This window comes from Fringilla coelebs, assembly GCF_963513975.1.
Source record: "Fringilla coelebs genome assembly, chromosome: 1".
Classification (NCBI taxonomy): domain Eukaryota; kingdom Metazoa; phylum Chordata; class Aves; order Passeriformes; family Fringillidae; genus Fringilla; species Fringilla coelebs.
Window position 1 is genome coordinate 62,391,709 of NC_140028.1, and position 26,481 is coordinate 62,418,189.

Below are 26,481 nucleotides of genomic sequence, written 5' to 3' on the forward strand. Positions count from 1 at the left end.
CTGCCAAAGGAAGGTGATGGAGTCACCGTCCCTGGAGGCGTTCAGGACATGACTGGATGTGGCTCCGTGCCATGGTCTGCTTGACACGGCGGTGTTGGGTCAACCTGGGTGCACTCGATGACCTCAGAGGTCTTTTCCAGCCTAACTGATCCCGTGATGCAAATGGATAAGCTGCAGTTCGTGCGGTGTCTTCGGGTCCGTGTGGAAGCTGCTATCGCGGCGGAGGGGAAGGGGCGCTCCTCACCCGGCCCGCGGTGGGGCTGTCTCCTCACGCCCTGCCCAGAGACAGCCCAGGGACGTGTCGGGAGCGTGCTGTGGCCGCCGGCGTGCAGCCCTCACCTCGACCTCCCCTGGCCCGGCACCGCACAATCGCTGAGGCTCAGGGAAGCTGTGTGCTCAGGGTTTAATTTATACGTGAGAGAAAACTGCTTTTTCGCTTTTTAAAAGACAGGTAGTTAAGAAATGAGCACCGGCTTGCTGAATCCAGTAGGAAATGGGGACGGGCGAGGTGCCTGGTGGGGGCTGGGTTGCCCGCCGGGTTTGTGTAGAGGTTGCCATAGCAGCTGCCAGCAGCTCCGGGTGCCCAGGAGAGACCGCAGGAGGGAAAACCTGCTCGGGGTTCGGCAGATGCGGCAGCCGGCGCTCGGTGCCCCGCACTTCGCGGCGGGACCTGCGCCTGCAGCAGCCTCACAAGGAGCTTAACCTGTCCCTCAACGCGTGAGTTCCCACCTGCCGCAGTCTGACTGGAGGAAAACTAGAGTTATGCAATTGGAAATAAAGTTTTGGTGACTCAGGCACCCTTAAAGAAGATTTTATAATTTCGAAAACTGCTTAGATCTTCTCTTTTTAAATCACCGACTGAAAGCAGAGGTATTTTTTCCCTCTTTCCTTGCTAGTCTATCATATTGATGCTGTAACAGGGATAAAAATACGGAAGGTGTCCTTATTACAATAAGTGCAGTCATTTTCCGTGTTGTTGATTTAGGTTGATTTTTCTGGGGTGGTGCAGATGGAGGAGACTGTAGGAGGCGAAGCCGAGTTGGTGGGACGAGATGAACCCAGTTCCTCTCATGGTCACTCTGCACAGCAGGAATCAGAGCAACTGAGAGCAACACAACTTTCTTCTAAACCTCATATTGATCTCTGTCCACCTCTCATTGCTATAAAAAAAGGTAAGGGAAAAATAATAAGTACTTCATATCAGCTTTTTATGGGAAAGAAAAAATCCAGGAAGAAAATGAGAAACCAATTATTAAGTAGAGTGTTTAAGTTTATATATACTAGGTGGGTATGTGCTATTCTGAATCTGCCAGTGTAGGGACAGTGTGTGCTGAAAGTGCAGTTTTCAGTTTTATAAATAAATATGTACATATAAATAAATAAATAAATGCATATATGTTTATATATATCTGTGTGTGTATGTATGTATCTACAGGGTCATCCACAGTGCAAGTCTGATACCATAGCAGATTTCCTAGTGTTGAATCATAGTAACATGATTCAGACCATTTTTTAAAAATTAAATTAGTAGTAGTCCATAATATAGTGTACTTTGCAATATGACACATAATATGGTATTTCTTCTGGAATACTTTACCAGAGGGAATAGATTAAATTAGTAAATTCAAAGGTTATTAAACACAGACATCTACCTCTGTGCCGGTGGGTGCATCCCTTACCTATGTCCACTTTGCTTATGTAGTCAATGACCTTGTGGAAGAGGATCATGTTAGTTAGTACTGAATAAATAAATATTCATGGCAACTGGGAGAGGGGTGTGAGGCCTGGAGGAAAGTTTGAAGGGCAAAAAGGAGAACTAAAGGCTAGTTGGCCTCACCTGAGTCCCTGGGAAGGTGGTAGAGCAGCTAATCCTGGATACCATTTCCAGGCACATGAAGAACAAGAATGTGACTGGGAGTAATCAGTATGCATTTAGCAAGGGAAGAAGTGTGAACCACCTCATTTCCTTTTGAAATTAAATGATTGGTTTGGTAGGTGAGGGGAGTGCAGTGACTATGGTCTGTCTTTTCTCCAGTATGGCTTTTGACATTCTCCTGTTGAGAATTTTTTATTATGCCCCTTGAGGCGGGTTAGATACACATTTGTGCTGAAATATAGAAAAAAAAATAATAAACAATGCTTTGGACAGACTTTAAACTATAACTGATTCTACAGGAAGTCTGCTTCTTGAAGCAATTTCTTATATACACTTGTACCAGCACCAGTCCTGTGAGCATCAGCATGGAGCACCTCAGCCCAGCCTTGTGTCCATCCACCAGCACCAGCTCTGCTGCCCAAAGGTGCATTCTGAGGCAGGTGTTCCAGGATGGCTACAAGAAAAAGCTGTGGCTATTTCTTATCACCAAGGGAAACTATACTCCCTTACCAGGGATTGTTCTGCCTCTGGTAGTCCTTCCTGTTTCCAGCCAGTTAACCCCTTCTGCAACTGGACCCTCTTGCTCTCTGTGCCAGATTATTCCTGGGTTACAAAGTACCACTGAAGAGCAGTTACAATTTAAATTTCCCTTTTGCTCCTGTAATATCCTCATAGAGAAGCTATGGAAGTGTGGGCTGTCTGAGCAGAAAGTGATGTGGATTGAAAACATTGAACAGACAAGCTCAGAGGGTGGTGATCAGCAGCACAAAGTCAGCCTGGAGCCCAGAAAGAAGGTAGCAGTGTAATATGGGGGTCCAGTCCTGTTCAACATCTTCATTAATGATCTGGATGATGGGGCAAGGGTACCCTCAGCAAGGTTGCTGATAACACATAAAAGGGAGGGTTGGCCAATGAATCAGAGGGTTGTGCTGCCATCCAGAGGAGCCTAGAGGGGCTGGAGAAAATTCCTGCACCTGGGGATAAACAAGTCCTTGCAACAATACTAGCTGAGGGCTGAACAGCTGGAAAACAGATTGACAGGAGAGAGCCTGAGATTCCCGGTGGACAGCAAGTTGAACATGGGCCAAGAATGGTTCTTGTGGCGTAGGAGGCTGATGGTACCATGGGATGGATAAGGAGTATTGCAAGCAGGTTAAGGGGGATGATCCATCCTCTCCATTCAACACTGGTGAGGCCTCCCCTGGAGTAGGGTGTCCAGTTTTAGGCTTCTGAGTACAAGAGAGACATGGATATACTGGAAAGAGTCCAGTATAGGGCCATGAAAATGATGAAGGTAGTAGAGCACCTCTCCTGTGGGGAAAGGGTAAGAGCTGGATCTGAATGGGATCTTCTCTATGCATGTAAATGCCTGAAGGGACTGTGAAAAGATGAGGTGTACAGAAGGGGGGGAATCAAGCTCTTCTCTGCAGTGTCCAGTGATGGGACCAGAGGCAATAAATGGTGGAAACTGAAACACAGGAGGTTCTCTCTGAACATCAGGAAACACTGTGAAGGTGACTGAGCACTGGTGCTCAGGGAGGTTATGGAGTCTCCATCCTTGCAGATACTCAAAAGCCATATGGAAACTGTCCTGGACAACTGGCTTTAAGTAAGCTTGAGCAGTATCCCTTCCAATCCCAACCATTCTATGATCCTGTATATAATGCATATTAATCAGGTGAAAAGAGATACAATTTGATAGAAAATTTATATGGAAATCAGTGCTATTAGAATTCAAGTTTTAGTCAAATCTTATTATTTATATAAAATAGATTGAACAGTAATTGATGGAAATTTGGTGAGCTGCTCATAAGCATTACTGCATGCTCCACTGGAGATCCTATTTGCTGCCAATGATGGGATGTAAATATCACTTTTTGAGAAATAAAATGGTCTCATTTTCCCCAGTATGAAAAGACATTAGCTAGCAAATATGAAGACACAACACTGCAGGTCTTGTAAATGCATTTGTTGTACTTGAATAATTAGAACTTGTAATTTCTTTTAACTAGAGACAGAAAGCAAATATCATAGAGATGGAGGGAACCTGAAGACAAGGAGCAGCGAACTAGGATCTACTGTCCCAGGATCATCTCTGACTACTGTTCTTCCGGCAAGTGTTTTTGTTCTAAAACAGGTGTCGACTCAACTACCTTTTGTCTGCTAAATGTTCTTCTATACAGATTTTTCTTTAAGTCTTCAGGGACAAAAGCTTGTCTAATATTGAAGCATGCTGAGTTCCTTCAGTCTCTGTTAATTGCAAGGAAAAATAAACAGTGAACCACTCAAAAGTGTCTACAGTGTTAGGGCACTGACTTTCTGTGCTCATAATGTGTGTTGCTCGGATTTTGGGTTCTTTGACGTATTTTTTTTTAATCATCCACTGGTTAATACCCTTCCTTTGCCATGATGAAAATGAATGTTGTTTGAGAATACTTGAATAAGGTCATACTGCATCAGGGAAGGCATATGCAAAAAAAGAGATCCAGTTGTTGACATGGAAACCAGAGATAATAAAAGACTGACATAGTTGAATTGGGAACTACGTGGTGAATCACAATTAGCTTTTAGAGATATCAAAAGGGTACTGACCAACAACTACAGTTATTCAGATATTATTGTCACTGTCTCCTGGTGTTTAAGAGGTTCAGGTAGAGAGTAGGTGGAAAACATCCATTCAGAGTCTGTGGTAAGACCAAATGGTAGGAAGCAAAGGTACAAGTTGGCCAGCTTTCTTGTTTTTTCAATACAGGAGTAGGGTTGGTTAATTACAATTCCCATTAGTATAGAGTACTGGGAAGTGATGTAATATATCTTTTTTTCTCTCCAGTAAAAACTGTAAGGTACAGAGACACATCAGACATTTACAAACCCCAGATCCTCATGTCAGTGGGAGCTGTGTGTAGAGGGAAATGATCTGTGTGGTTACCTATTTACCCAAATCCTTAGTTTTCTGTATATCTTCCAAGGATTTTCTGCTGACTTAAAAATGTTGGTTACCATATCTATTTTCAATCTTGTTCACACTGACAGGAAGATTTTGAAAATTCTTTTTTTAGATAAATCTCCCCCTTTATAATTGTGCTGCTACCTTTATGTGGTCTGTAAATTAATCATCAAATGTATATTTATTCCTGTGGTGACCAATTTTATAGTGATTTGGTTTATTTATTTCCTTTAGGGTAATAACTTGATACTATATATTAAAATGCTGGCAGTGTAGAGATCGATCCCAAATCTGGAATATGGACATATAGAAGTTTGGAACTTGGATTCACAAAGCTGAGATTTGAATGAGAGCTGTTATAGTGCTAAATTTTTATTGTGACCTTAGCATGGATCCATATTTGGTTCTGAGATCCTGGAGTTTCAGACATGTAGTTTTCATAGCAGCTTTATACTGAAAAATAATTCTGGCCTAGCAAGTTAATTATCACTGTTCTTTTCCCTGTACATTCCTTACATGTAATTTTTTCATGTTCCTTCTTGATATGTAGTTTATGAAACCAGCTTAAAGATCAACAATATAAAATACAATCTTTTAGTGAGGAAAAATAATCTTTCTATAACAAACTTCTATTTTGTAGTCCACTGTTAAGAAAAGCAAAGTACTTTCCAGTGAAAGCAGAAAAGAACTAGCCAAGCAAGCCAAAGAAACCAAAGAGGAGAGAAGAGCTCAGATAGATGGAAGACACAGGTATTTGATATCAAGATTAGCAGATGGGATAGACTTGAGTGAGCAGCAAGTGGAGGAGACTATTATTTCTGATGACAAGGTAAATACTGATTAAATTGTTATTACAAAAAATATTTCCAAAATTTTCAGTGATTTGATGCTATCTCACAATTATCTACAATTGTTTTTTTTTTTAGTTTCAACTAATAGAACAATTCTTTGCCCCTAGTGGACCTAAAAAGTTGCTCTTCTTTTACCAAGATGTATTGCAGGTATGTTTCCATTATTGCTTCTGCAAAAGTAAATTTGCATTTTTTAAAAAATAAATCACATGACTTGAAGAATTCAAAAAATCTTAATGGATCTTTTGTTTTGCTATTTATGCCAGTGTGGAAAGAATTTGGATCTCACTGTTTAAATACTTCCATCTTGGCTTACATGGAAATTGCAGGATGCCTTGTGGTATAGTTTGACACTGTTCTTGTTTTCACAAAAGAAAACTTTAAAATTGCCAATTAGAGTAAAAATTCAAGTTTCAAAAGTGATAAAGACAATTGAGACAAAGTGTTCATGATATTCAGAGTTTAAAATACTAGATTAGCTAGCATAAGTATTATAGGAATGGGGGAGCTGTCTGTATAAGAACCAGTTTATTTTCTTTTGGTTTGAACTGCACCAACTCCTCTATGGACAAAGCACTCATTCAAGAGGGTGAAAATGATGCAATTTTCTTCTAAATTAAGATGGCATCATGTTCAGATCTGTCCCATTCTGCAAAAAACTTGCTTGGAAAACTGTGACTAGAAATCAGGCAGATGTGGTCCCCAAGTTGTATTTTTCACCATTTAAGTTTTGAGGAGAAGTCTCTGCATAAAGAGTGAAGTGATTTGTTCAGCTTCCACTGAGTATGTGATATCAGAAGGTGCCAAGTGACCTTGACATTTTCTAACTGTTGTGGGCTTCCAGAACTGCAGAAGTCCTTCATCAGTCCTTTCAGATTGTGCCGGTGAGGAGCCATGGTAGGGAGAGCTAATTCACCCTGTGGTGGTATTTTGGGCTTGTTGAGGGGAAAAACTCCTCAACTGATAATTCTTGATCAGCTCAAGAAATGTTAAATGCAGAATGAATTACAGAATCATAACCTAGATAAATTAAAAGAACTTTTGTGTATTACTGGGATTGCTTAGAGACTTTGCAAAGCACAGAATGAGCTCTGCTGTCAAAACAGTTTAATCAGTTTTTTGTTACACTGGGACTAGGCATGCACATTTCTGGGATGAATGTCTTGTTCTCTGACTTAAATCAAGATGAAACTAAAAATCTTGACATTGTTTTCCTTAACGGACAAATCAGGAATAAATGCCTAGCCTGGGTTAAATGAAACTTTTCATTGCTGCATTTAATTTTTTTTTTATTTTGACCCTTTTAAGCTTTGAAAAAAAATCAATTTTGGGAGTTCTGTTTCAGAAGCAGCATAGCATAAAAATGTTTCTGATGGAAAGTATAAATGCTATCTCTAGCATCTTCCACCACATTCTGATGAGTGAAGAGATCTCATTAATTTGACTGTTCTGTCAACAATTTGATTTCAAGAACATTGGAGAATTGGAGTTTATTCAAGGCAGCATTAGATGTGCTTGCCCTGTTGTTCTTGGAAACAAAATACTGAGCAGGGCAGACTATTGGCCTGACTAATAGGCATGTCCTTACCAAGATTTATCAAAGATCCTTTCTTTGCTGCTTCTCATCTCTTCATCTCTCTTTTTCACCATCTTAGCTGCATGATGTTCACTTGAAACCAGCTGCAGGGGTCAGCAGATGCTGATTTGGGGTGGAGGTGAGGAGCCACCCCTGTATATCACACATCACATGTTCAGTTTATCAGGAGCTGAACAGTTGACTTCCTAGAAAGAAGGCTCTCCTCAACTTTAATGATAAATATACCTGCAAGCTTGTCCCACATTTTTTTCTGTCACATTCTTCCAAGTTTCAACAGATTATTTTCCAAAATGCATGACACATAATTAGAGGGAAGCAGATCTTTATTAAGTTTAGACTTTATTGTTGCTTCAAAGAGAAGAGGTTGAAATACATGTCAGTGGGGAGGGACCAGTGACAGCAAGACTTCCCTGAGAGGAAGTTTTTCTGTGATGTCTGGTTAAAGAAATGGGCAGAAAGTTAAAATTCTTTGCATTGTTGACAGGATCGAGCTGATGGCATTGCTTCTGAGTCCCATTCATAATTACATTTTGACTTTGCAGACCAAGCATATGATTGTTTCTGTGAGACATTGTTTGTTTTCATAGAGGAAGTTTCAGTAGGAAACACTTCAGATTTAATTTTGTTTTCTTTTCTGAGACTTTTCCCCCTTCTTGTTTTTGTTGTTGTTGTTATTTTCCTGAAATAATGGGTCTGTGAAACTTTTTACTGGGATTCAGACGAAGCTTATTCTCCAGAGAACGCAAGCCTCATGATTTCTACCTGGGAATTACAAACTGAATCAAAATGGACCTATTTATAATTCACGTATTCAAATGGAGGAAGTATTTGTATGATATAGTTTTTACTTTATTAACCTCTTATTTGTATTTTAATTGCTAGCAAAAGTCGAATGCATCATTGAGGCCAGATGGGTCAACAAACAATTTGCCTCAGAAGAATTTATTTATTACCATGGGTTCCACAGAGGTATGGTAAAATCTTTAGATGACATTTAATAAATAAAATATTGAAAAGGCTTGACAGTTCTGCAGTGTTATACAATTATTTGTAATCCTTGGATACATATTTAAGTACTTAGTCCCTGTTCTTATAATGCAGGGTCTCCCAGCATTTCTTGAGCTGAGGTTGGCCTGCATCAGTAAAGAAGTAGTGATTTCACTATTTGAGAGGAGAGCAGGTCAAATAAATCCTTGTTAAAAAATTGCAGATCCTAACAATTTTTAATGACTGCACGTTATGTGTTTTCCAGCCCTTGTGCACTTCTAGTTTCAAAGTGCAGTTCTTTGGTGGTTTTCTATGCTCTTTCATATAATAACGCTGCACATTACTCAAAAAATACCTTTAATAAATCCTTTCTTCCATTCAAATTCTTATAATAACCTCCTTCCTGTAATGTCTAAGCATTAGTCAACAGCATATTCAGAGCATATTCGGCATTAAGATTTTTGATTAATTTTGACTTTTTCCATCTCTTTTGGGGAAAATTGTCTCTTCATGTGAAATGGTCTTTGAATATGGCCTGGTGATGCTTTGGTTTTCATTTTTGTTGTTATTGTTGTTGTTTCTTGTTAGCCCCAAAGAGACTATGTTAACACTGTAAGGCTAGAAAAGACATGGCAGAAGAATTCTTTCTTGCTTTCAGGGAAAAAGTGAGTTTCATTCCTCTGCCAACTGGACCGACTAGAATGGATTTTCAAATTTGTTGCAGTTGAGTTTTTATTAGGTTTGTTATTAGGTTTAATGGATACATAAACAAAATAAGCATATTTCAAGTACAATAACAAGAAATAGCCTAGCTCACAAGCTCTCCCTGTACTGCATTTTCTTAGTAGAGGTACAACATTGAACCAGTCTGTGCAAAAGGGCATTTTTGGCATTCTTGTGTCAGACAGGGAAAAAGCAGTATTTGATTTGAGAAGGACAGATTTTCAAATATCCTGCAAACAGTTTCACTATCTCTTTTAGTAACTGATTTTTTACAGGTTTTTTTTCAGTACATTTTTAGGGTAGGTAAATTTTTAAGTAAAATACTTTCTTGTATACTTGTATTCTTTTTAACTATATGCATTTGGTCCTATTTTCAGGACTTTACAGGAACTTGTGCATTTTTCCTAAGAACATCAGATGAAGTTATAACTGCATCAAATGTCTCTCAGGTCAGAGCAAACTCATGCAATATTCACATGTTCATATTTTCTCAGACCTTTATTCATGCACCTGGAGTCAGAAAAAAATAGGGAATACTTTCATGAAAATGTCTACTTGTATGATTAACAGAAGTTCTTTTTTGTAAGTGTAAGAATTTGTGATAAAGCTAAATTCTCATGATTTATAAATTAGCTACTGCAGTATTATTAAACCCCAAGATTTTAATTAATAAAAATCATTATTAATTAGTCATTGAAATATAAATTTTAATGACAATAGGGAATAAGGAACTAAAGTGGAAGATTTTAAGTAATGAGCCTAAATTATTGAAATGCTGCACTTAAACTGTCTTTTAGACTTTTAAAATAGAGCTAAATCTTGAAATTAACATAAGGTTTTCCAGCCTCTCATGGTTTGTTGTGAATAAAAAAGTACTGTAATAGCCTTTTCTGACTTTCAGAGATACTCATGTTGCGTATTTATGGACTGTGAATGTGTCTGTCACGTTTCTAAATTTCACTCAAATAGTATAACGCTGCAGAAGTCGACATGCATTGTGCTAATTATTGTTTCTTCCCAAAGGAGGTGAATTTTGGCATGTTTGACTGTACTAATGGAAATATCCTTCAGGGTCTGGAATTCTTCTTGTCCCAGATCATGATACCGGCACTGAAATCCCAACAGGTAACCAAACAATCTGTCTTTTTTCCTCAAAAACACATGCAAGTAAGGCATGTGGCTGCTGCAATTCTGTTTGTGCATCTGTTGGACCTAGAACAGATGATATAAGAAGATAAAAGTCTAATATAGGCTTTTATGAGAGCAATGCAATTTGTACACATACAAATGTTTGAAATTCATGTAGCTACTGTTTATTTTCTAGCAATAGTGCCAGCTTTAATTATTATGACAAAGGAGAATATAACACAGCAACCATACCAAGTTAAAGCTGTGATGACTTTATGAAAACTAGATAAAACCTGGATTGTAAGAAGTGTCAAGTCTTGGCAGCACAAGCGATCAGTCTATGACTTTATTCTTGGAGCATGTACAGCATGAACAGTGTTATATTCGGAATATCCAGCTTCTTTGAGTTGTCCTCATTCTGTGGCACTTGTAAAGCATGAGTTTGTTCAGGTGCCTCTGGAAGCACACATTCAGAGGTGGCAAGTACAAAGAAGCTCACTGTCTGCTGAGAATTATGGTGTTGTATGCTGCTACGATACACTGTCATTTTCCCTCCCCAGGAGCAGAAAGGGAATTTAGAGTCTGTTTTCTCTGTTCAGAAGGAAAAAAATAAAACTAAACAAAATACAATCCAGTGTGAAATCAGTGACAGCTGACTTCAGAGTCAAGTCAGAGTGGAGTCAGAGACTTTTATTTCTTAGAGCCTCTTGCTTGTCAGTTTCTTCTTGTCTTACCAAGTAATTAAATCAGTGCACGCTTTAAAATATCGATGAGTGTATTTTAAAGGTTATGTTGATAAATCTTTATATACTGCCATGAATAAGAAATTGTTTTCTAATGAAAAATACCTTTTGTGGTCAAAAAAAAAAAAAAGGAAGCATGACCCTCACTTTTTTGGTTTTTGCATAAATCAAAATAATCAGAACTGGGGAGCTATGAAAGAAGGCTTGAAGAACAGCCAGATACAAGAGTTTCTGTATGCAGTGGATAAATTTGTGGGTACTTTGTCATCATCTAGACAGAATATAGAAGATAAAATTCAGCTCACAAAAATGGATATTGATGTTTATGTCAGAAACTTACAGAACCCATCTGACTACATAACTGCAGGTGAGTAATTCCAACACCAAAGCAAACAAAATGATGCTATTTATAAAAAAAATGTTATAAGTAAAAAATTACTTTGAAGAATTAATTCATTTTCCCTGAGCTGTTTACATTTTTCTGCTTACTCTTGCCAGGTTTGTGATTGTTTAATTATAAGACCATCAATCATTTGCCCATACTTTAGTTCATAGATCTTAAAGAATTAGGTAGTTGCTTGATATATCATGGAAGCAATTGTCTGAATCCCTTCTAGTTTACTAGCCAAGTAGTTGCTGAATAAATCCATATACTAGTATGTGTACTATTCACTTTCTTTGATACTGGGAAAATCCTATCCAATGTTTTCTGACTCTGTGAATAAAATCACCTGTATTTATAAAAAAACCCAAACTTATTTACATATATGTTTTTGTAAGAAAAGGAGTAGTTATGTCTCTTTCAAAAGTAGCTTTCTACCATTTCTTATGAACTCACTGTATTTCTAACTGTTTCCATTGTAAAGGATATGCAATAGTGACAGAGTACGTAGACACAAGTATGATCTGTGTCCATCTTGTTACAGTGTTAATGTTTTCCTGTTGGTTGGTGATTCAAATAGACAGAGTTTACATAATCTCAGATTATGTTTGGCAAGAACACTTAGCTTCTGTAATTTAAATTTCTGTCTTTATTTCTTGGTGCTTATAAAACTGTCCAATTCTATGGTTTTGAAGGCACTAACAGAGAGGTCACTGAGAAACTTGAAGAAGTGGTCATGATTTGGACCAAACAGATTCGACAAGTTTTAGTGGAGAGTGAACAAATTAGAAGAGAAGCTGATGATGTTGGTCCATCTGCAGAGCTGGAACACTGGAAGTCAAGAATGTCATCATTTAACAGGTGAAATCCCTGCATTATTTCTCACAGAGTCTTGAAAAAAGAGATTTTTAAAAAATAAGTGTAAATTTTTATTCCAGAGAGAGAGTATTAAGTATGTATCTTTCTTCAAAGCCTTTTAGACGAGATCAAGAGTTCAAGAGTAAAGAAAATTATAAGTATTCTTCAGGCAGCAAGATCAAAGACATTACAACAGTGGAAGGAACTGGTAATTACTACTTTCTAATTAGAATTTTATATTATTACAGTACTGTATTTGTAATATATAGAGAACTGAACACAATGCTAAAAATAAAAATAACTTTGAGTGTTCATGCTGGTTTTATGCTGTGGTTTATTATCCATTTGTTGGAACATATAGCATCAATGATCCTGAAATTAAATAGAAAACTTGAAAATAAGTCAGTGCTTTTGTAATGTTGCTTTTATTAACATTATAAGTGGAAAGGCTGTGCAAAAGTAAAGCAGTGCAGCAGTACAACATTTTTCTGTCTCTGACAAGCTGAACCCTGTGCAGGCTAACTGTAGAAGTCTGAAAGTCCTTCATGATGCTTTTAGAATTGTTGAGAGCAGACTTCTAGTGGCATAACTGCTACTTCTTATAAGTGGATACCTGTAAGGTAAACTTAGCAGGCATAATTGGGGGCAAGCCAGAAAATAAGCTGTAGCTCATATACAGTCAATGAGATTCCCCCACCCCCAGAATGTAGGTCTTGTATTGCTTAAGAAAGTATTCTACTGTTTTAAGAATAGACCAGGAAAAGTTTTTGATTTTGTGATTACCATATTTGCAGACTTTTATGATAAATGGAATTTGGCTAAAAGAAAGTGTCTGTACAGAGCCAGTCCAAGCCAAGGATGATGAACTACCTTTCTTCCTATGAACTAGCCCTCTAAGTAGTGAATAGTTCCACCTGACATGATATAAGGATATACAGGCATTTGTTGTGAACTCATTGTCCCTCGCAAGTGTTTATTAAACAATGTTGGGAAGCACTCTGGTAACCTTTCAGGGATCTTGTCTGAGCTCTGTAAAATGGCTCATGTGCAGAAACCATTCTAAAATCTAAGTTGGATCCACAAGGAGGAAAAAGCTTTGGAGGTCTAAGTAAGGACTTCCTGTAAACCACATCCAAGATGTTGCTGACCTTGGAAGATCTTACCAATTTTTGCATGTAGAAGCAGTTATTTCTCATGTGAAAAATAAATAGCTTTTTTGAAAGCACTTCTGTGGGAAAGTGTTTGCAAGATTTAATCATAGCCTTGTGTGCTGTAGAAGAGAAAGACCCTGTTCAGAAAATTTTCACAGTAATTATTCTATTCCCTTCTTTTTTCTCATCCGTTCAGGATCGTAGTATAACAATTGCTGCCAATGAAGCTAAGGACAATGTGAGATATTTATATACTTTGGATAAATTTTTTGGTCCACTTGCCCATGCTTCACCTGTAAGTACTGTAAAGGCACTTATTGTGAAATTCAAAAAAGAAAGAAAGGGGCTTTTGTTGCTGTAAAAAAGCTATTTTTCCTTTTAATATGTAACTATTTCACTTCATTATTAGTGGACAGCTTAACTCCTTAGGCATTAGTTAATTGAGCCTACTGATCTTAAGTTAACCGGATAATAATAATAATAATAATAATAATAATAATAATAATAATAATAATAATGCTTTTTTTAAAAGTAGTTATCATTCCACAAGATAATTGAAGGATATGAAAAAACTAAGCATCAGATTGTGTTTTTCTTAACCCAGTAATGAGCTGAATTGCCTTTGTGAGCTTGGGTCTCACATATGGCAGCTCTTCTGTCTGCATGCTTTAGGTAGGAATTACTTGTGATTGTTTTATTACAAAAGTCATAAAATGATCTTAAATCTTGGGTGGAGCTGAAATTGGTCAGCTTCCACTAATTTTACAGGTTATAGCTCTTTCTCTTGTAGGTTGCACTGTCAATAAAATTGATTTTCATAACCATATGGGTCTCAGAGTTCATTTTTTTAAAGTGAGAATATGATACAGACACCAGACAAAAATGTCTAAGCTTGCATAGTTAAGAACATTTACATATAATCCAGCTGGTAACAATTCTTCTAAATAATATTTTCAAAGCTTGATCTCTTTTGAATCCATTGTGCTCTTTTAGACTGCACTTTTGCAAATATTCACTGCTCTGCCATATTGGACTTGACTTTTAGACATGTTTGCCATACTTTTTTTATTCTTTTCTAGACCAGTCTCTTGTTCTGGGTTCTCAATGTATCTGGCTTGCATGCATTTCTCTGAAATATTTCTATGGGACAGAAAACTCTATAGTTCAGTGTCCAGTAAAAGTGAGATTATTTTTGCCTAGCCTTCCCCTTCTGGATTTCACTTCTGTACAAATCTAGACAAAAATGAGCAAATGCCAACTTTCTTGTTGTCCTTCCTACAGAAATCCAGCTCTTTTCCAGCAGTGTATGACCTCTTTTCCTCAGATAGTATATTCCTCTGCAAAGCAGATTACAGCATCTTCTTATGCTGGAGGCTATGGCCAAGCAGAGTAAAGCCATTGGTTTTCCTGTGGAAAATCCCAATCTGTAAAAGACCTATTTACTTATTCATTGCTCGTTTCCCATGCTTTTTGTCTTGGTCAAGGTATGATACATCCCCACAAGTGAATTGGATGGTCCATTTCGTAATGAAAAAACCACAAAAGGATGTTGGTCCACTGATAAACATATTCCCAGAGAAGTCACACTTTTCATTTTATTAATTTCAGGAAATTCAGATTTCTATCTTTCCCATTTTTTTGTTATAGGTAACAGTGATGGAACACATTCCCAGTTTAATGAACACTGTCTTTATGATCTACTGTACATCACCGTACTACAACACGTCAGAGCACATGACATCCCTGTTTCTTAAAATCACCAATCAAATGATTAACACATGCAAGACCTATCTATGTGAAGGGGTTTCAAAAATCTGGGACCTGGACAGGTGATAGAATTTTAATAATTTCATCTTCTGTTGTTGACATTAGAAGTAAAATTACAGATTAATAATCAAGATTATTAAAGGGTAAATTTAAGTAGTCCTTTGTCCTCCTACTAGTCAATGATTCCTGTGTTAATTTTAAGCTGGTAACTACTAATTCTGTGTAGAATTGAGTACTCTGCAAAAACAAATTTACAATGTGTTTTGAAAAAAACTTCTTGGAAACTGTGTCATATATACTGATATACAACAATTGATATATTGTCCACATGGATTTTTTTTAGACCAAAACACACTTAAGAAATTGGAGCTGGGAGCTAAAATACTTTATAAAAAATTTTCAAGGACAGGCTGGCAAAGTTCCATCCAAGATTTATATTTTGCTGTTACTGGACATGAAGGTCAGTTTGAGGAAGGGAACAATATATATAGCAGGACCAAAATCACAACTCAATTGTATTGTGGGACATTTCAGGGAAGGGATGTGTTAGCTGCTCTACAGCTACTTGTCCAAGTGCTACACTCAGCAGAAATGGAAGCACAGAGGTGTTTGTTTGAAACTTATTCATTGGGTGGTGAATGCTGATGTCACTGGCAGAACAAGTGTAGCTGAAGGATGACAAGTGCAGGTAACATAGGAAGAACACAGACTCTAAGAACAGGTCAATTATTTTCATGCAAAAAAAGAAGGAGGAAACCACAGAGAGATGTTAAGATGAACATGACATCTGAAGTTGTCAACTAGGAAATTAATAATTGGAATAGTCTTTTGGAATAGTCTAACTGGAGCAAGATTAAGGGTATTGACATGAAAAGGTTTTACAAGCTTCATCAAAGCAGATAGTCAGGATGTCTCTGCTTAAATTCCAGCCAAGTCAAAGTGGCACTGAGGTAACAGGCTAGGAGACATAAAAGTAAATCTAACAATTTCGATTCCTTGTGTATTTTAGTGAAGATAAAGGGAATTTTTCAGAAATTACCTGTAGTCAATTAAGTGCTAGTTATGTTTATTCTAAAGAATAATTGTAAGTAAAAGTAGAATACTTTTTTTTTTGTTTATTCTAGCTGAATTTATTTTAGAGACATTTTCCTCATTTTTTAAATCTGCTATCCCTGCAAAAGTTTGTCCCAGTTAATGGTTTCAGCCTATAAATTTGACTATAATTTAAATCCCCAGTAATCTTGTGGAAGATGAAAGACAAAGCCAAAGTGGAGGAACAGCTCTGGGCAAATGGTTTATGGCTGGTTTCCATGCTTCATCTGTGTATCTCATGTGGTACCTCAGGGTTAATGAAAAATTGTGTGTAAGATGTAACTATCTGTGCCCTTAGGAACTAAGCTCTTCCTGGTGTATCTTTTTAAAGAAACAGGACTCTCCTCATCCTTATTTTAGTGTGGAAAAATACTTCTTCAGTCTTGTCTAATTAGGAAAAAAAACAAAGAAACAAACAAAGGAAAACCAATCAACAATACTCAGATGAGGAATGTGCAACTGCACAAGATCAGGAACTTGCAAACTGCAAGCATTTGGTGGCCAGCATTAACCTGGTATACATCCTTTGTGGACTATGCCATGCAAGTCTTGGATTGATGACAGCAAAACCCAAGATAAAAATGTCCAATCTAGATAACAGGTTCAAGTCAAAACCTTTTCACTCAAAACGATCATATTTTGAGTGTTTTTTTGTGTAGTGTATAATTTTGTGTTCTTATTTTGCAAAGTTGCACATTTTTGATTAAAATATTTTATTTATATTTATACTCTTTTGAAGACCTTAGGATGATTCTCTGTCTTCTTTATTTTCTTTCTCAGGCAAGAACTGCTAAAGAGGATACAACAGTGCATTTTTCTCAAAGAAAAGTACCAAGCATCCTTTCAGAAAATTAGGGAAGAGCTAAAGGAAAATCCAAGTGACAGACAGTTTGATATCAGGTAAATAACTTGCTCCAATATTGAATCATATTGATGAATACAATTTTTAAATGAGATGTAATTATATCTGCTGGCTAAAATAAAAGCTAAATATTAAATTAAAATTAAGTACTTTCTATAATCAGAAGATGACCTTGCAGAGTGGGTTTTTTATTTTTATTCAGGAATAAACCAGGTTTTTGCCAGTCACTTGTTTATTCAGCACATGTCCAATGAGACTTCAGGGGAATTTAGGCATTTATTAATTGAGTATAAATATATATGCATTGTTTGAAATCCTAAAAAATTTGAATCATGACTGTAGCTGAAAACAGTCTCAGGGAATTCAGTCAGCTTTGAGCTGGGTTCTCTGTCACAGGGCTCAGGAGTGTTTTACCTGTATTGACACTTAAATCATGGGGCATTTCTTGGTATTGTGCATTCACATTTTCTTCTCCTGCCAATATCTTATTTGAAAGAGTTACTCCTGTGAAATGCGGTAAAGGCTTTTAACTGACATGTAAGGATTAAGCAATTTTTTGGTTTATATAGTTGAGCTTAAAACTTTTTTGTTGATATGTAACCATTACAGTATGATTTTTTTTTGGGGATGTGAAACTTGGTAGCAGCTGTGGTAGAATATATGTGGGTTAAATAAAAATCTATTGCAAAAAGATTTTTCATAGAAATAAATCCCTCTTTTCCTATTGTTAGTGAAAACTACATATTTGGAAAATTTGAGACCTTCTGTAAACGTTTGGAGAAAATTTCAGATATGAGCAATACTATGGAAAGCCTTTTAGAGCTCCAGCATATAAAAATAGAAGGCATTGACAAGATCACTACTCAATACCAGAGCATTGCTACAAATACAAAATCCAAACAGTATGATGTTCTGGACCATAGGAAAAAAGAGGTACTTCCATTCAGCACTTGCATGACAGTCACTCTGTTAATTCGTGCTTTTCACTGGAGTTATGCAAAGAATGTTGAATATTATAAAAATGCATATATTATTTTGCAGTAACAATAATACAAATACTCTCATATCTTTTAATACAATTTGAAAGTTAGGGTAAATTTGTTTTTTACTTCAAATGCTTTTGTTAACTTTTTGTAAACTAGGTTTTGTGTGATATATAATTCTACAAACTCATTTTCCTAAGCCTGATTGTTTTGCGATGCCTATATTTTTAACTACAGAGTGAAAACTAATTTAGGTATGTTAACACACCAAATACAGTTTGTCTAATTATAAATGTTACTCAGTATTATTAAAGATAATAGTAATGGCACTATTATAGCAAAGTTAGTACAGGCACATAATTGCACATTTTAGAGGGAGAATGGCATGATATCACTCCCAGTGCCAAACAGAATGGCTAAAACCAGAAATGGCTTTTCAAATGCTCCAGTCTCATGGTTTAATCCTGTACATGCTGGAAATGAGCAGCTTTTTTTGAGCTATAGCCTGCTTGTTTTGCAGAGTTATGGGCCTCACGATAGAAGTTCTAGAAGTGTTGACTTACTCTCCTGCCTTCCTGAAGTAAAGCTTGCCACTGTCATTAACTTCCCTTTAAACATTAACCTCGAGAGTGCTTTTGGCTTTCTTCTGATTCTGATGGCTTGTCTTTCTCTAATACTTGCTGTGTGTTTCTCTAATACTTCCTGCATAGCTCCTTTCTGAAAGAGGGAATTTGCTACTCACTGGAATTTTGAGGGGTTAACAAATGGCATGACTTCTCTACACCTAAGTGTTTGGAGCAATATCTATTATGCACTCTTTTCTCAAGCTTGTGCAGTTTTCTCTTTGGGAGAAGTTTATATTGAACTCTTTTTGTTAGGCTTCAGTATTTTGGACTCTTAGGAAAAAAAAGTTACAGATAAATGCCCAAATTACTTGTAGGAGCTGTCAAATTGGAGCTGCCAAATTTGGTAACAACCTCCATTAGTCTGCAAGGCACTCTAGAGAGCCTGCCAGTTTGCTCGCCTTCCGTGGGTTTCATACCTGGACAGCGAGCTGAGAGCTCTCCTGTGGCAGGGCTGCAAGTAGCTGGTGAGTGTGCTTTGCTCTCTCTGATGAAGTTATGTTTTCCTTGGCCTGTCTGTGTTCCTCTGTGCTCCTTCGTGCTCTTGAAGATGAGGCTTTAATCATTTAACCTAGCACTGCTTATGCTTTGTTTGCTTTGCTTGGATTTTAAATGCATTTGCTGCTGGTGTTGTTCCTGTTCTTTTTAATGCAGGGCTGAACACATGCACTGGGTAGGTAAAACAGACACCTGAAAAGCTTCACAGAAAGAATTTTTTTTTATAAAATGAAAGCAGCATTATAGGTGATTTTTTTTCATTTGCTTTTATTCTAGTTTGAAAAGGATTACCTTGAATTTAAGAACCAGATTGCAGAATTGTATGAATCTATACAGGAATTTGTGGATTCCTGGTTTGAGAAGACCTTAACTGTAAGTAAGCTACCAAATGCAAACCCCTGCTTCTGGTGCTTGGAAGGGCTGAGTACCCATAGCTCCTACTGAATTCCTTCTTTACTGCCAGTGTTCTGTACACTGTGCTGGTGGCTGCCTGAGATGATGCTGGAGGACATCAAACCTATTACAAATGTTCTAGAAGTTCCTTACAGAAGTGCTGTAAAGGAATGTGCATTCTTACTTGGTGCTGAGTTGCGTATGTTCCATGTTTCCATACCAATTTTATAGCTCCATATTTTGAAGTTTGTTTTCTTTCTTCATCCTGGTGTTTCCTGTTGCATTTCTAATTTATTCCTGTTTCACTGGTAGGAGTAATGAAATAATGTCTGCCATCTGTTTCCTTAATGTATTGTTCAATGACTCAGGCCCTGATCAGATATGAGATGTTAATGAAGTGGGAGTGAAGGTGTAGGGGTTCTGCCACAACTGTTTGCTGAAAAAAAGGAGAGTGGATTTGAGAGTCAGAAAAACCCCAATCTGTAGTGATAACAGTTTCTTGGTTTATACAGTGGTAAGTATGCCCTGTGTGGGACAAAATATGGAAGTAAAATTCACAAACTTGTCTGGATGGATTTTTCTGTATTTCTTAGAAAACAACTTACAAATTTGCATAGCATATTCTCAATTAATAAATACTTTATGGGCAATATCTTTCTGAAATGTTGTCTTCTGAAGTAAATGCTCCATCTTCCTTTTTAGACTGAACAGATGCTGGGATTTCTGATGAAACTTGAAATAATAGGAGAAAATAATATTGATCTAAATGAGAAGTATACCATTGTTCTTCGACAGTACAGCCAAGACTTAGAGTTTATTCAAAAACTCTATCAGAAGGAAAAGGAAAATCCACCTATACCACGTAATATACCACCAGTAAGAATGAAGTAAATGAGAGAGAAAAATTTACTTTATTTCTTGAGTGTTTCAAGTTAATGAAAATTTAACCTCATATCTTCTGTGTTTTAGGTAACAGGGAAGATTATGTGGGCCCAGCAGTTATTCAGAAAAATTGACTATCCAATGATGTTCCTTAAAAAGAAAACCACACTTTTGAAGGTTGGAAATTAGCAGAGGAGGATTTATCCTAATCTTTCAAGGATGTTATTAACAGAAAGACAATTTACTTATGTACTTCTACACTCACTATTCTAGCAGCTTGTATCCAAGCTCATCCAACAGTGGAATAATTTGTATACCTTTCTCAGTTGGCCATTAGTGCCTTGTATATGTCATAATATAGACTTTGTTCTATGAACAAGGTTGGGAGGAAAAATCAGGAAAAGAGTTATGTTGCTTAGAGCAGTTGAATACTGCATAATAATTGAATTCCTAAATGTACTGCTATGTTTCTGTGTCTTATCTTGTCTCCTAAACAGCACATTTAGACATTTCTATTTCTTTTGTTTTCCTGTGGTGGAGAGGAAAAGCCTTGTGGAGGGCCTTTCTACTGTGTTAGACTCATTGAATTGTTGAAGCGGTGCTTTTTCTTCCCCCCCCCCCCGCCTAAATTGCAGACAATGGAAATGAAAAAAGTTATCAAGAACTACAATAAAATGGCTGCAGTTCTTTTGGAGTTTGAGATTATTTATCATAGGGCCTGGTGCAGGTTTGCTGACCAGGCTAGGAATGCTCTCTGTGCTTCCTTACTTGTCAGAGACCCAGAAACCAAGGTAAGTATGATCTATTCTTTGTATTACTGTTACATGATTTAGTATTCCACGTGCTACTTAATCCTATCATGGATAGACAAGAAAGCACTGAAGTGACCTTAACCTAAATAGGGTTAAAAAATGAGCTACTTGAGTTGAAATATTTTTTTCTTTTTGTGTATATTTATGATATGTCTAATAACGTTTCTTCTTCATAAGGCTTCTGTCTTATTCAGGGTATAAAAGAGGCAGAACTCAGCAAATAAATTTCTACTAGTGACTTATCTACATTCTTTAGCTATTGTTTCCTTGTTCATTTTCTGTGTTAACCAAAATTTAAGTCAAGGAAGGAATATTTTGTTGGGTCATGGTCTTTTCTGCAGTGATCAATGTCACTGTGTTGAATACATTGCAAAAATTCATTAATTTGCTTTCAAAATTGATTGCTGAGGTAGAAAATTTAACCATTCTTACTTCATAGATTTTTTTCCTGCTGTAATGCAGAGAAATTATGGTTAAAATGTGGCATTTTTTGTACTAATGATTCCATAATGGACTACTAAAACACAGTTTTCAAATTTATGCAGGATCTTAAAAAAATCTTAAAAGCATCTTTAGTGCCCTCAAAAGTGCAGAGGTTGGCCTTCACAATATTTCTTCCTAGTTACTGATGGAGAAGCTGAGATGAAAAGGCAAATTAACTTCCAGAGAATGTAGCTGCAGAACTAGAATGAAACCTGGGAAGTCCTGGGAGCCAAGAGGTTAAGGCACAGTGAAGGAGTCACAAGAAAGTTAAATCAGTGTAAGATATTAGTTGATTAATACTTTGGGAAACCCATATATTTCTAGAGGAGGCTGAAGAAGAAATAAATATTTTAAAAATCCTCTCCAGTCATTTACATGTCTTTATATGATCCAGTTGCATCACACTACATGTAAGTACCAAACTAGTGTCTTATTTTCTTTTTCTTTTTTTCACTGCTACATGAAGGAATTATTTGTAAACTTAGACCCAATGGTCCTGGAAGTACTTTATGAGACAAAATACCTGAGAAAAATGCATTTTGAAGTTCCAGATGTTGTCCTTGGCTTGTGTGCAGATGAAGAACACATTAAAAGACATCAAAGGGAGTGAGTGAACACTTTTTGGATTTGTTTCTCATCTGCAAATGGGAATCCATAATTTTGAATCTGTTGCATATATTGCTTTTGATTTATTATAATTTTTATCTTTGATGGAGTTTAATTGAATTTTAATTGCTTTCCCCTGTATTTCCATATTAACATGCAGTTGTTCCTATTTAGAGACATATCTCGTTACTTGGAAACGCTTACATGTTTTTGTTTTGTTACTTCAACAGCTGCTCTCAAAGTGGAGCTCCTAGGTACTGCAATTATTATTGTTAGAGTGCATCTGTGCACTCTAATATAGCAATTGCACTCCAAAATGTTACACTTAGCATCAGAAGTTTTTCTTTTTCCTTTTAGAAAAATAAGCTGGAATTAACCTCTTGATTACTGCACAACCCAAACATTTGTAAAGGGAATATATTGCCTAAATTATAACTTTGTCTCTCATGTTGAAACTCTAAATTCACTTCTGTTTATTTAAAATAATTTCTTTCTGTTTCTTGTAACAGTCTAAATCTCTGCTTGCAAAGTTATTTCATTCTCAGGGATGCTGGTTGTTAATTCTAGAACTCTCTAAACAAGGATGTCCAGTCTTAAAAAAAATAAGTGTTTTGTGAGGACTGTTCTTCTTTTCTTAATTAGAATTGGACAAAAAGGGTTGAAATTTGAAGAGTTTCATAAATACTTCAACCATTCCTCTCTTTTTCTGTTGTTGAAATTTTCAGTGTTTCAGTCTTACAATGCATCATTTTTCATTGATTTTCTGTGGAGTGTTTAAGGACAACTAACCATAAATTTTTAATGTGCAAGACAACCTCTGCGTGCTACAGATCTCCAAAAAGCAGCAACCAAAAATTTTGCCATCCAACAGGAAAAAAAGTGCAGAAAATGTTTGTATTAAAAAAAGAAAGCCAAACTTATCTTCTAATTTAAAAAAACCTTCACACTGACTACTCAAGCAAAGAAGAAATATTTAAGGGTGTAGATTTTTGATTAACAACATTTAAAAAACAGTTCTGGGGGTAATATGAATGGGTTATCCCAGTATATATTTTGTAACAACAATGTCTTAAGTCATGATTTTAATCTGGTCCAGAACACAGCTATTTCTATGTTTGCAGCACTTCTTATAAGGAACCCATTATGTATCTGACCTTTGAATTATATTTGCATCTAGTTCTTGTTTATGCAGTTCTTTTGTGTAGCTCCATTTTCATGGAACTGTATTGGTAAGCCTTGTTTCAGAATTTGGACGTTTTTATTTGGGATCCAGGGTTCTAAGTGGTTTGTATGTAGATTTTTTATAAGCAGTGTAATATCATGCCACGTCTTGTGAGATGGAAAGATGGAAACAAAAAAGCCACGTTTTCAATTTTCTGTTTCTATTTTTTTTTAATTGTAAATAATTTTTCTTGGGAGAAAAATTCTGTCAGTTGATCACAGTCACTTTGCTGGAGGTACTTATTTCTTCAGTCTGGTTCTGCTGTTGGTAAGGACAAAGAGGCCTGGTTGGAGTTAGGAAGAGCTGGGAAGGGTTCTTTTTTTTAAGATGGGATCAGAACTTGCAAACCTTATTAACAGAAAATGTGTCCAAAATTCTGTGTGTTTCAAATATCTGAATTAAGCACATTGTGAGCATGATCATGTCTTTCAGACTCCAGAACCTGTTGATCAGTTACAAGGAAAGCCTGAATAGGATCCCTGTTGTGCTGAAACCGCTGATGAAGCCATGGATAGGACGAATTGAGGATGCATTTACCCCAGGCCTGATGCAGCTGTCCTGGGCTTCTTTGAACATCAATAAATGTAGGTAGTAGGAGAAGAAGTGGTGAGCCATTCACACTGTGAGGTGCCTGCATTTATTTTTGCTTCTCTACGAAAAATGTGTTTGTGGACTGATCTCTTCACTTTAGGTGGATAATTTTAGCCCAAATGCTACAAGAATGTGAGACAAGAGAATGGCTATGGGTGGTTTAATAATATCTTTTCAATAAAAAACATCTCAGAACTTATGCTGAACATCCTAAAAGTGACATGTTTGAAATCAAGGTTGGAGACTTCTGCCCAAATACTGATTTTTTTCCAAGCAAACGTTTATTAGATATTGAGATTTTCCGCACAACCAGTAAGACACAACCTTAACCCTATCAAATACAGCATAAAATTGATTACCTGTTGTAAAATGTCATTGAAATGGGCATATATAAAACCATCACCAAGACTTTCATGTTGCAGTTTCATGATAAAACAATAACTCATGCTTGTAAATTAGCTTTTCAATTGTGGTTGATTGATGTGAGGCTTTCCCTTCTTCAAAAGGAAAAGCATAAATATAAACAGGAGCAGGTATGGTCTAAATCTGAAAGTGAAATGTGGCACAGGTTTGTGCAGCTGTTTATTTATGACTCTGCCATGTGGCACTGGTGCACAGGGCTCTGACCAGTGCTTAAGGCAGGGCTGGTGACCTTTCAGCTTTATTTGGCCTTTGCCTGACCAGAGCACAAGAACCAAATGGCAAGGGTTTTTTAATATTTGTTTTATAGATCTTAAATGAATTTTTTTGTTTAATGTTTTGCATTTTTTAGTAACACGTGATAAGGAAGGTCTTTGCAACAGTGTTTGTTTATTTATTTATTCATTTAGGTACTCTCTGCACTGCGTTAAATATCTGAATAGATATAATTCAGATTGTCATGGTTCTTTGTATCACCATTGGTTCTGGTGGAAACTGTCCCTGTTAAACAATTTAGATGTAGTACAGGTATCTGGGCTGTTTCCTGCTGCTGCAGCTGAAATGCAGCTACACCTAGAATTCTTTTCTAAAGTGTATGTGCCGTCTCTTTTTGAAGATGGGCAATGTCTGACATGCCCAGAATGTTTGTTGGGCACCTACAAATTAGCCCCTGGTTTGGTGTACACAAAATAGCTCTTACTTGCCAGCAGTGTGCTGAACTCAAGCCTAATGTCTTATGTGTCTTTTTTCCATCTAAGAGAACTCCAGAACTCTAGAAATACAGGAGTTCATAGTTGCCTTCTAGACTAAAACTCAGGAGAGACGACAGAAAAATAGATTTAGGACTATCAAATTTATATATTAAAAATAAAAAATCTAAGGAATTTGTTGGACTGCTTTTCTGTTTTAAGCAACCAAAAAGTCAAGTTTCATCATTAACTTCCTTGTAGCAAGAAATAACATTTCCCACTTAAAACATCAGCACTTGGACAACCCTGTCAAACTGCTGTACCTTTGATTTTGTAGTGATTTCTTTCTACATATAGTAGAAGGTTACATATATATTTATATATATAAAACTTCATGGTAATAATAGGGACAAAGGACATAAGGTGCTGTATTTCTTTCTATTTTGTAATGGAAGTATGAAAGGGGAATATTTTTTCAGTCTATTCAGAAACAGCAGAAGCAGTTAATTTTAGTTTAATAAACACATTTGTTAAAGCAGTAAGTTTAATCAACACATTTGTTAAAGCAATAAGTTTATCTGTTTCCAAAGTAATTAGGTCATACATATGAAAGAAGAAATCTAATGGTTTAACAAGTCTTGGCTGGGGGAATTTTAGTCATTTAATTTATAAGTTAATTGCAATAGTACTTTGCTATTCATGTATGTGGGAGGACCAAAATAATTTTTGGGCACTGGCATCTTTTATGTTTTCTGTTCTGTTTTGTTGATCCTTTTCATTACAATGATATTACCAAAAAGAAGAGATATTTTGGAGAATATTGTTCTGTTTATTATGAGATGGTTTAATATAAAGATTAAAATATACAGCAAGTCCATCATGTTTCCGGCCTTCATTTCATATTTTATTGCCATTAAATCCTCATTTTATTGTAAAAACTGGGGGGAGGCAGGAGTGGATGGGAGGAAGGGGAGATGAGACTTAAGAAGTCTGTGTTTTGCATTGATTTGTTTTCATTTTGTTATCCTTGTTTAGTTATTCAGAATGTTTACAGTACCCTGAGGGAGTTGGACTATGTAGTCAAAGCAGCGTCTGATACCCTGGAATGCAGAATTGAAAGAATTCTGAAGGACATGTCAAACACTGCTCTGATAGTTTTGCCAGAAGAGGAACCTATAGATGTGACTTCTTTCTTGGAACAAATAGAAAAGCTTGCTATCTCTACTGCTTCCAAACTGTCTCAGTAGGTTTCTTTATTGCACAGGCTTGAAGGCCATTTTTGGGAGGGTTTATTTACTTAGTACTTTTGTATGCA

The 26,481-nt window shown here is 36.6% G+C and overlaps 1 protein-coding gene across 1 annotated transcript in view; it reads left to right on the top strand.

The window, feature by feature from the left end:
* Positions 1-1,009: 1,009 nt before the first annotated feature.
* The window catches only part of LOC311153634 (dynein axonemal heavy chain 5-like), a gene marked incomplete at both ends in the record, with an annotated part of 146,757 nt that continues 121,285 nt past the window's right edge, over positions 1,010-26,481 (top strand). Inside the window, 21 exons of the mRNA XM_084205597.1 lie at positions 1,010-1,172; positions 3,889-3,989; positions 5,464-5,652; positions 5,750-5,824; positions 8,154-8,240; positions 9,359-9,430; positions 10,005-10,106; positions 11,033-11,219; positions 11,930-12,095; positions 12,207-12,300; positions 13,440-13,538; positions 14,891-15,072; positions 16,883-17,002; positions 17,696-17,897; positions 19,345-19,440; positions 20,164-20,337; positions 20,431-20,520; positions 20,979-21,134; positions 22,105-22,244; positions 23,899-24,050; positions 26,202-26,409. Coding sequence (XP_084061723.1) covers positions 1,010-1,172; positions 3,889-3,989; positions 5,464-5,652; positions 5,750-5,824; positions 8,154-8,240; positions 9,359-9,430; positions 10,005-10,106; positions 11,033-11,219; positions 11,930-12,095; positions 12,207-12,300; positions 13,440-13,538; positions 14,891-15,072; positions 16,883-17,002; positions 17,696-17,897; positions 19,345-19,440; positions 20,164-20,337; positions 20,431-20,520; positions 20,979-21,134; positions 22,105-22,244; positions 23,899-24,050; positions 26,202-26,409 — 2,855 coding nt within the window. The remainder of the gene's footprint in view (positions 1,173-3,888; positions 3,990-5,463; positions 5,653-5,749; positions 5,825-8,153; positions 8,241-9,358; positions 9,431-10,004; positions 10,107-11,032; positions 11,220-11,929; positions 12,096-12,206; positions 12,301-13,439; positions 13,539-14,890; positions 15,073-16,882; positions 17,003-17,695; positions 17,898-19,344; positions 19,441-20,163; positions 20,338-20,430; positions 20,521-20,978; positions 21,135-22,104; positions 22,245-23,898; positions 24,051-26,201; positions 26,410-26,481) is intronic.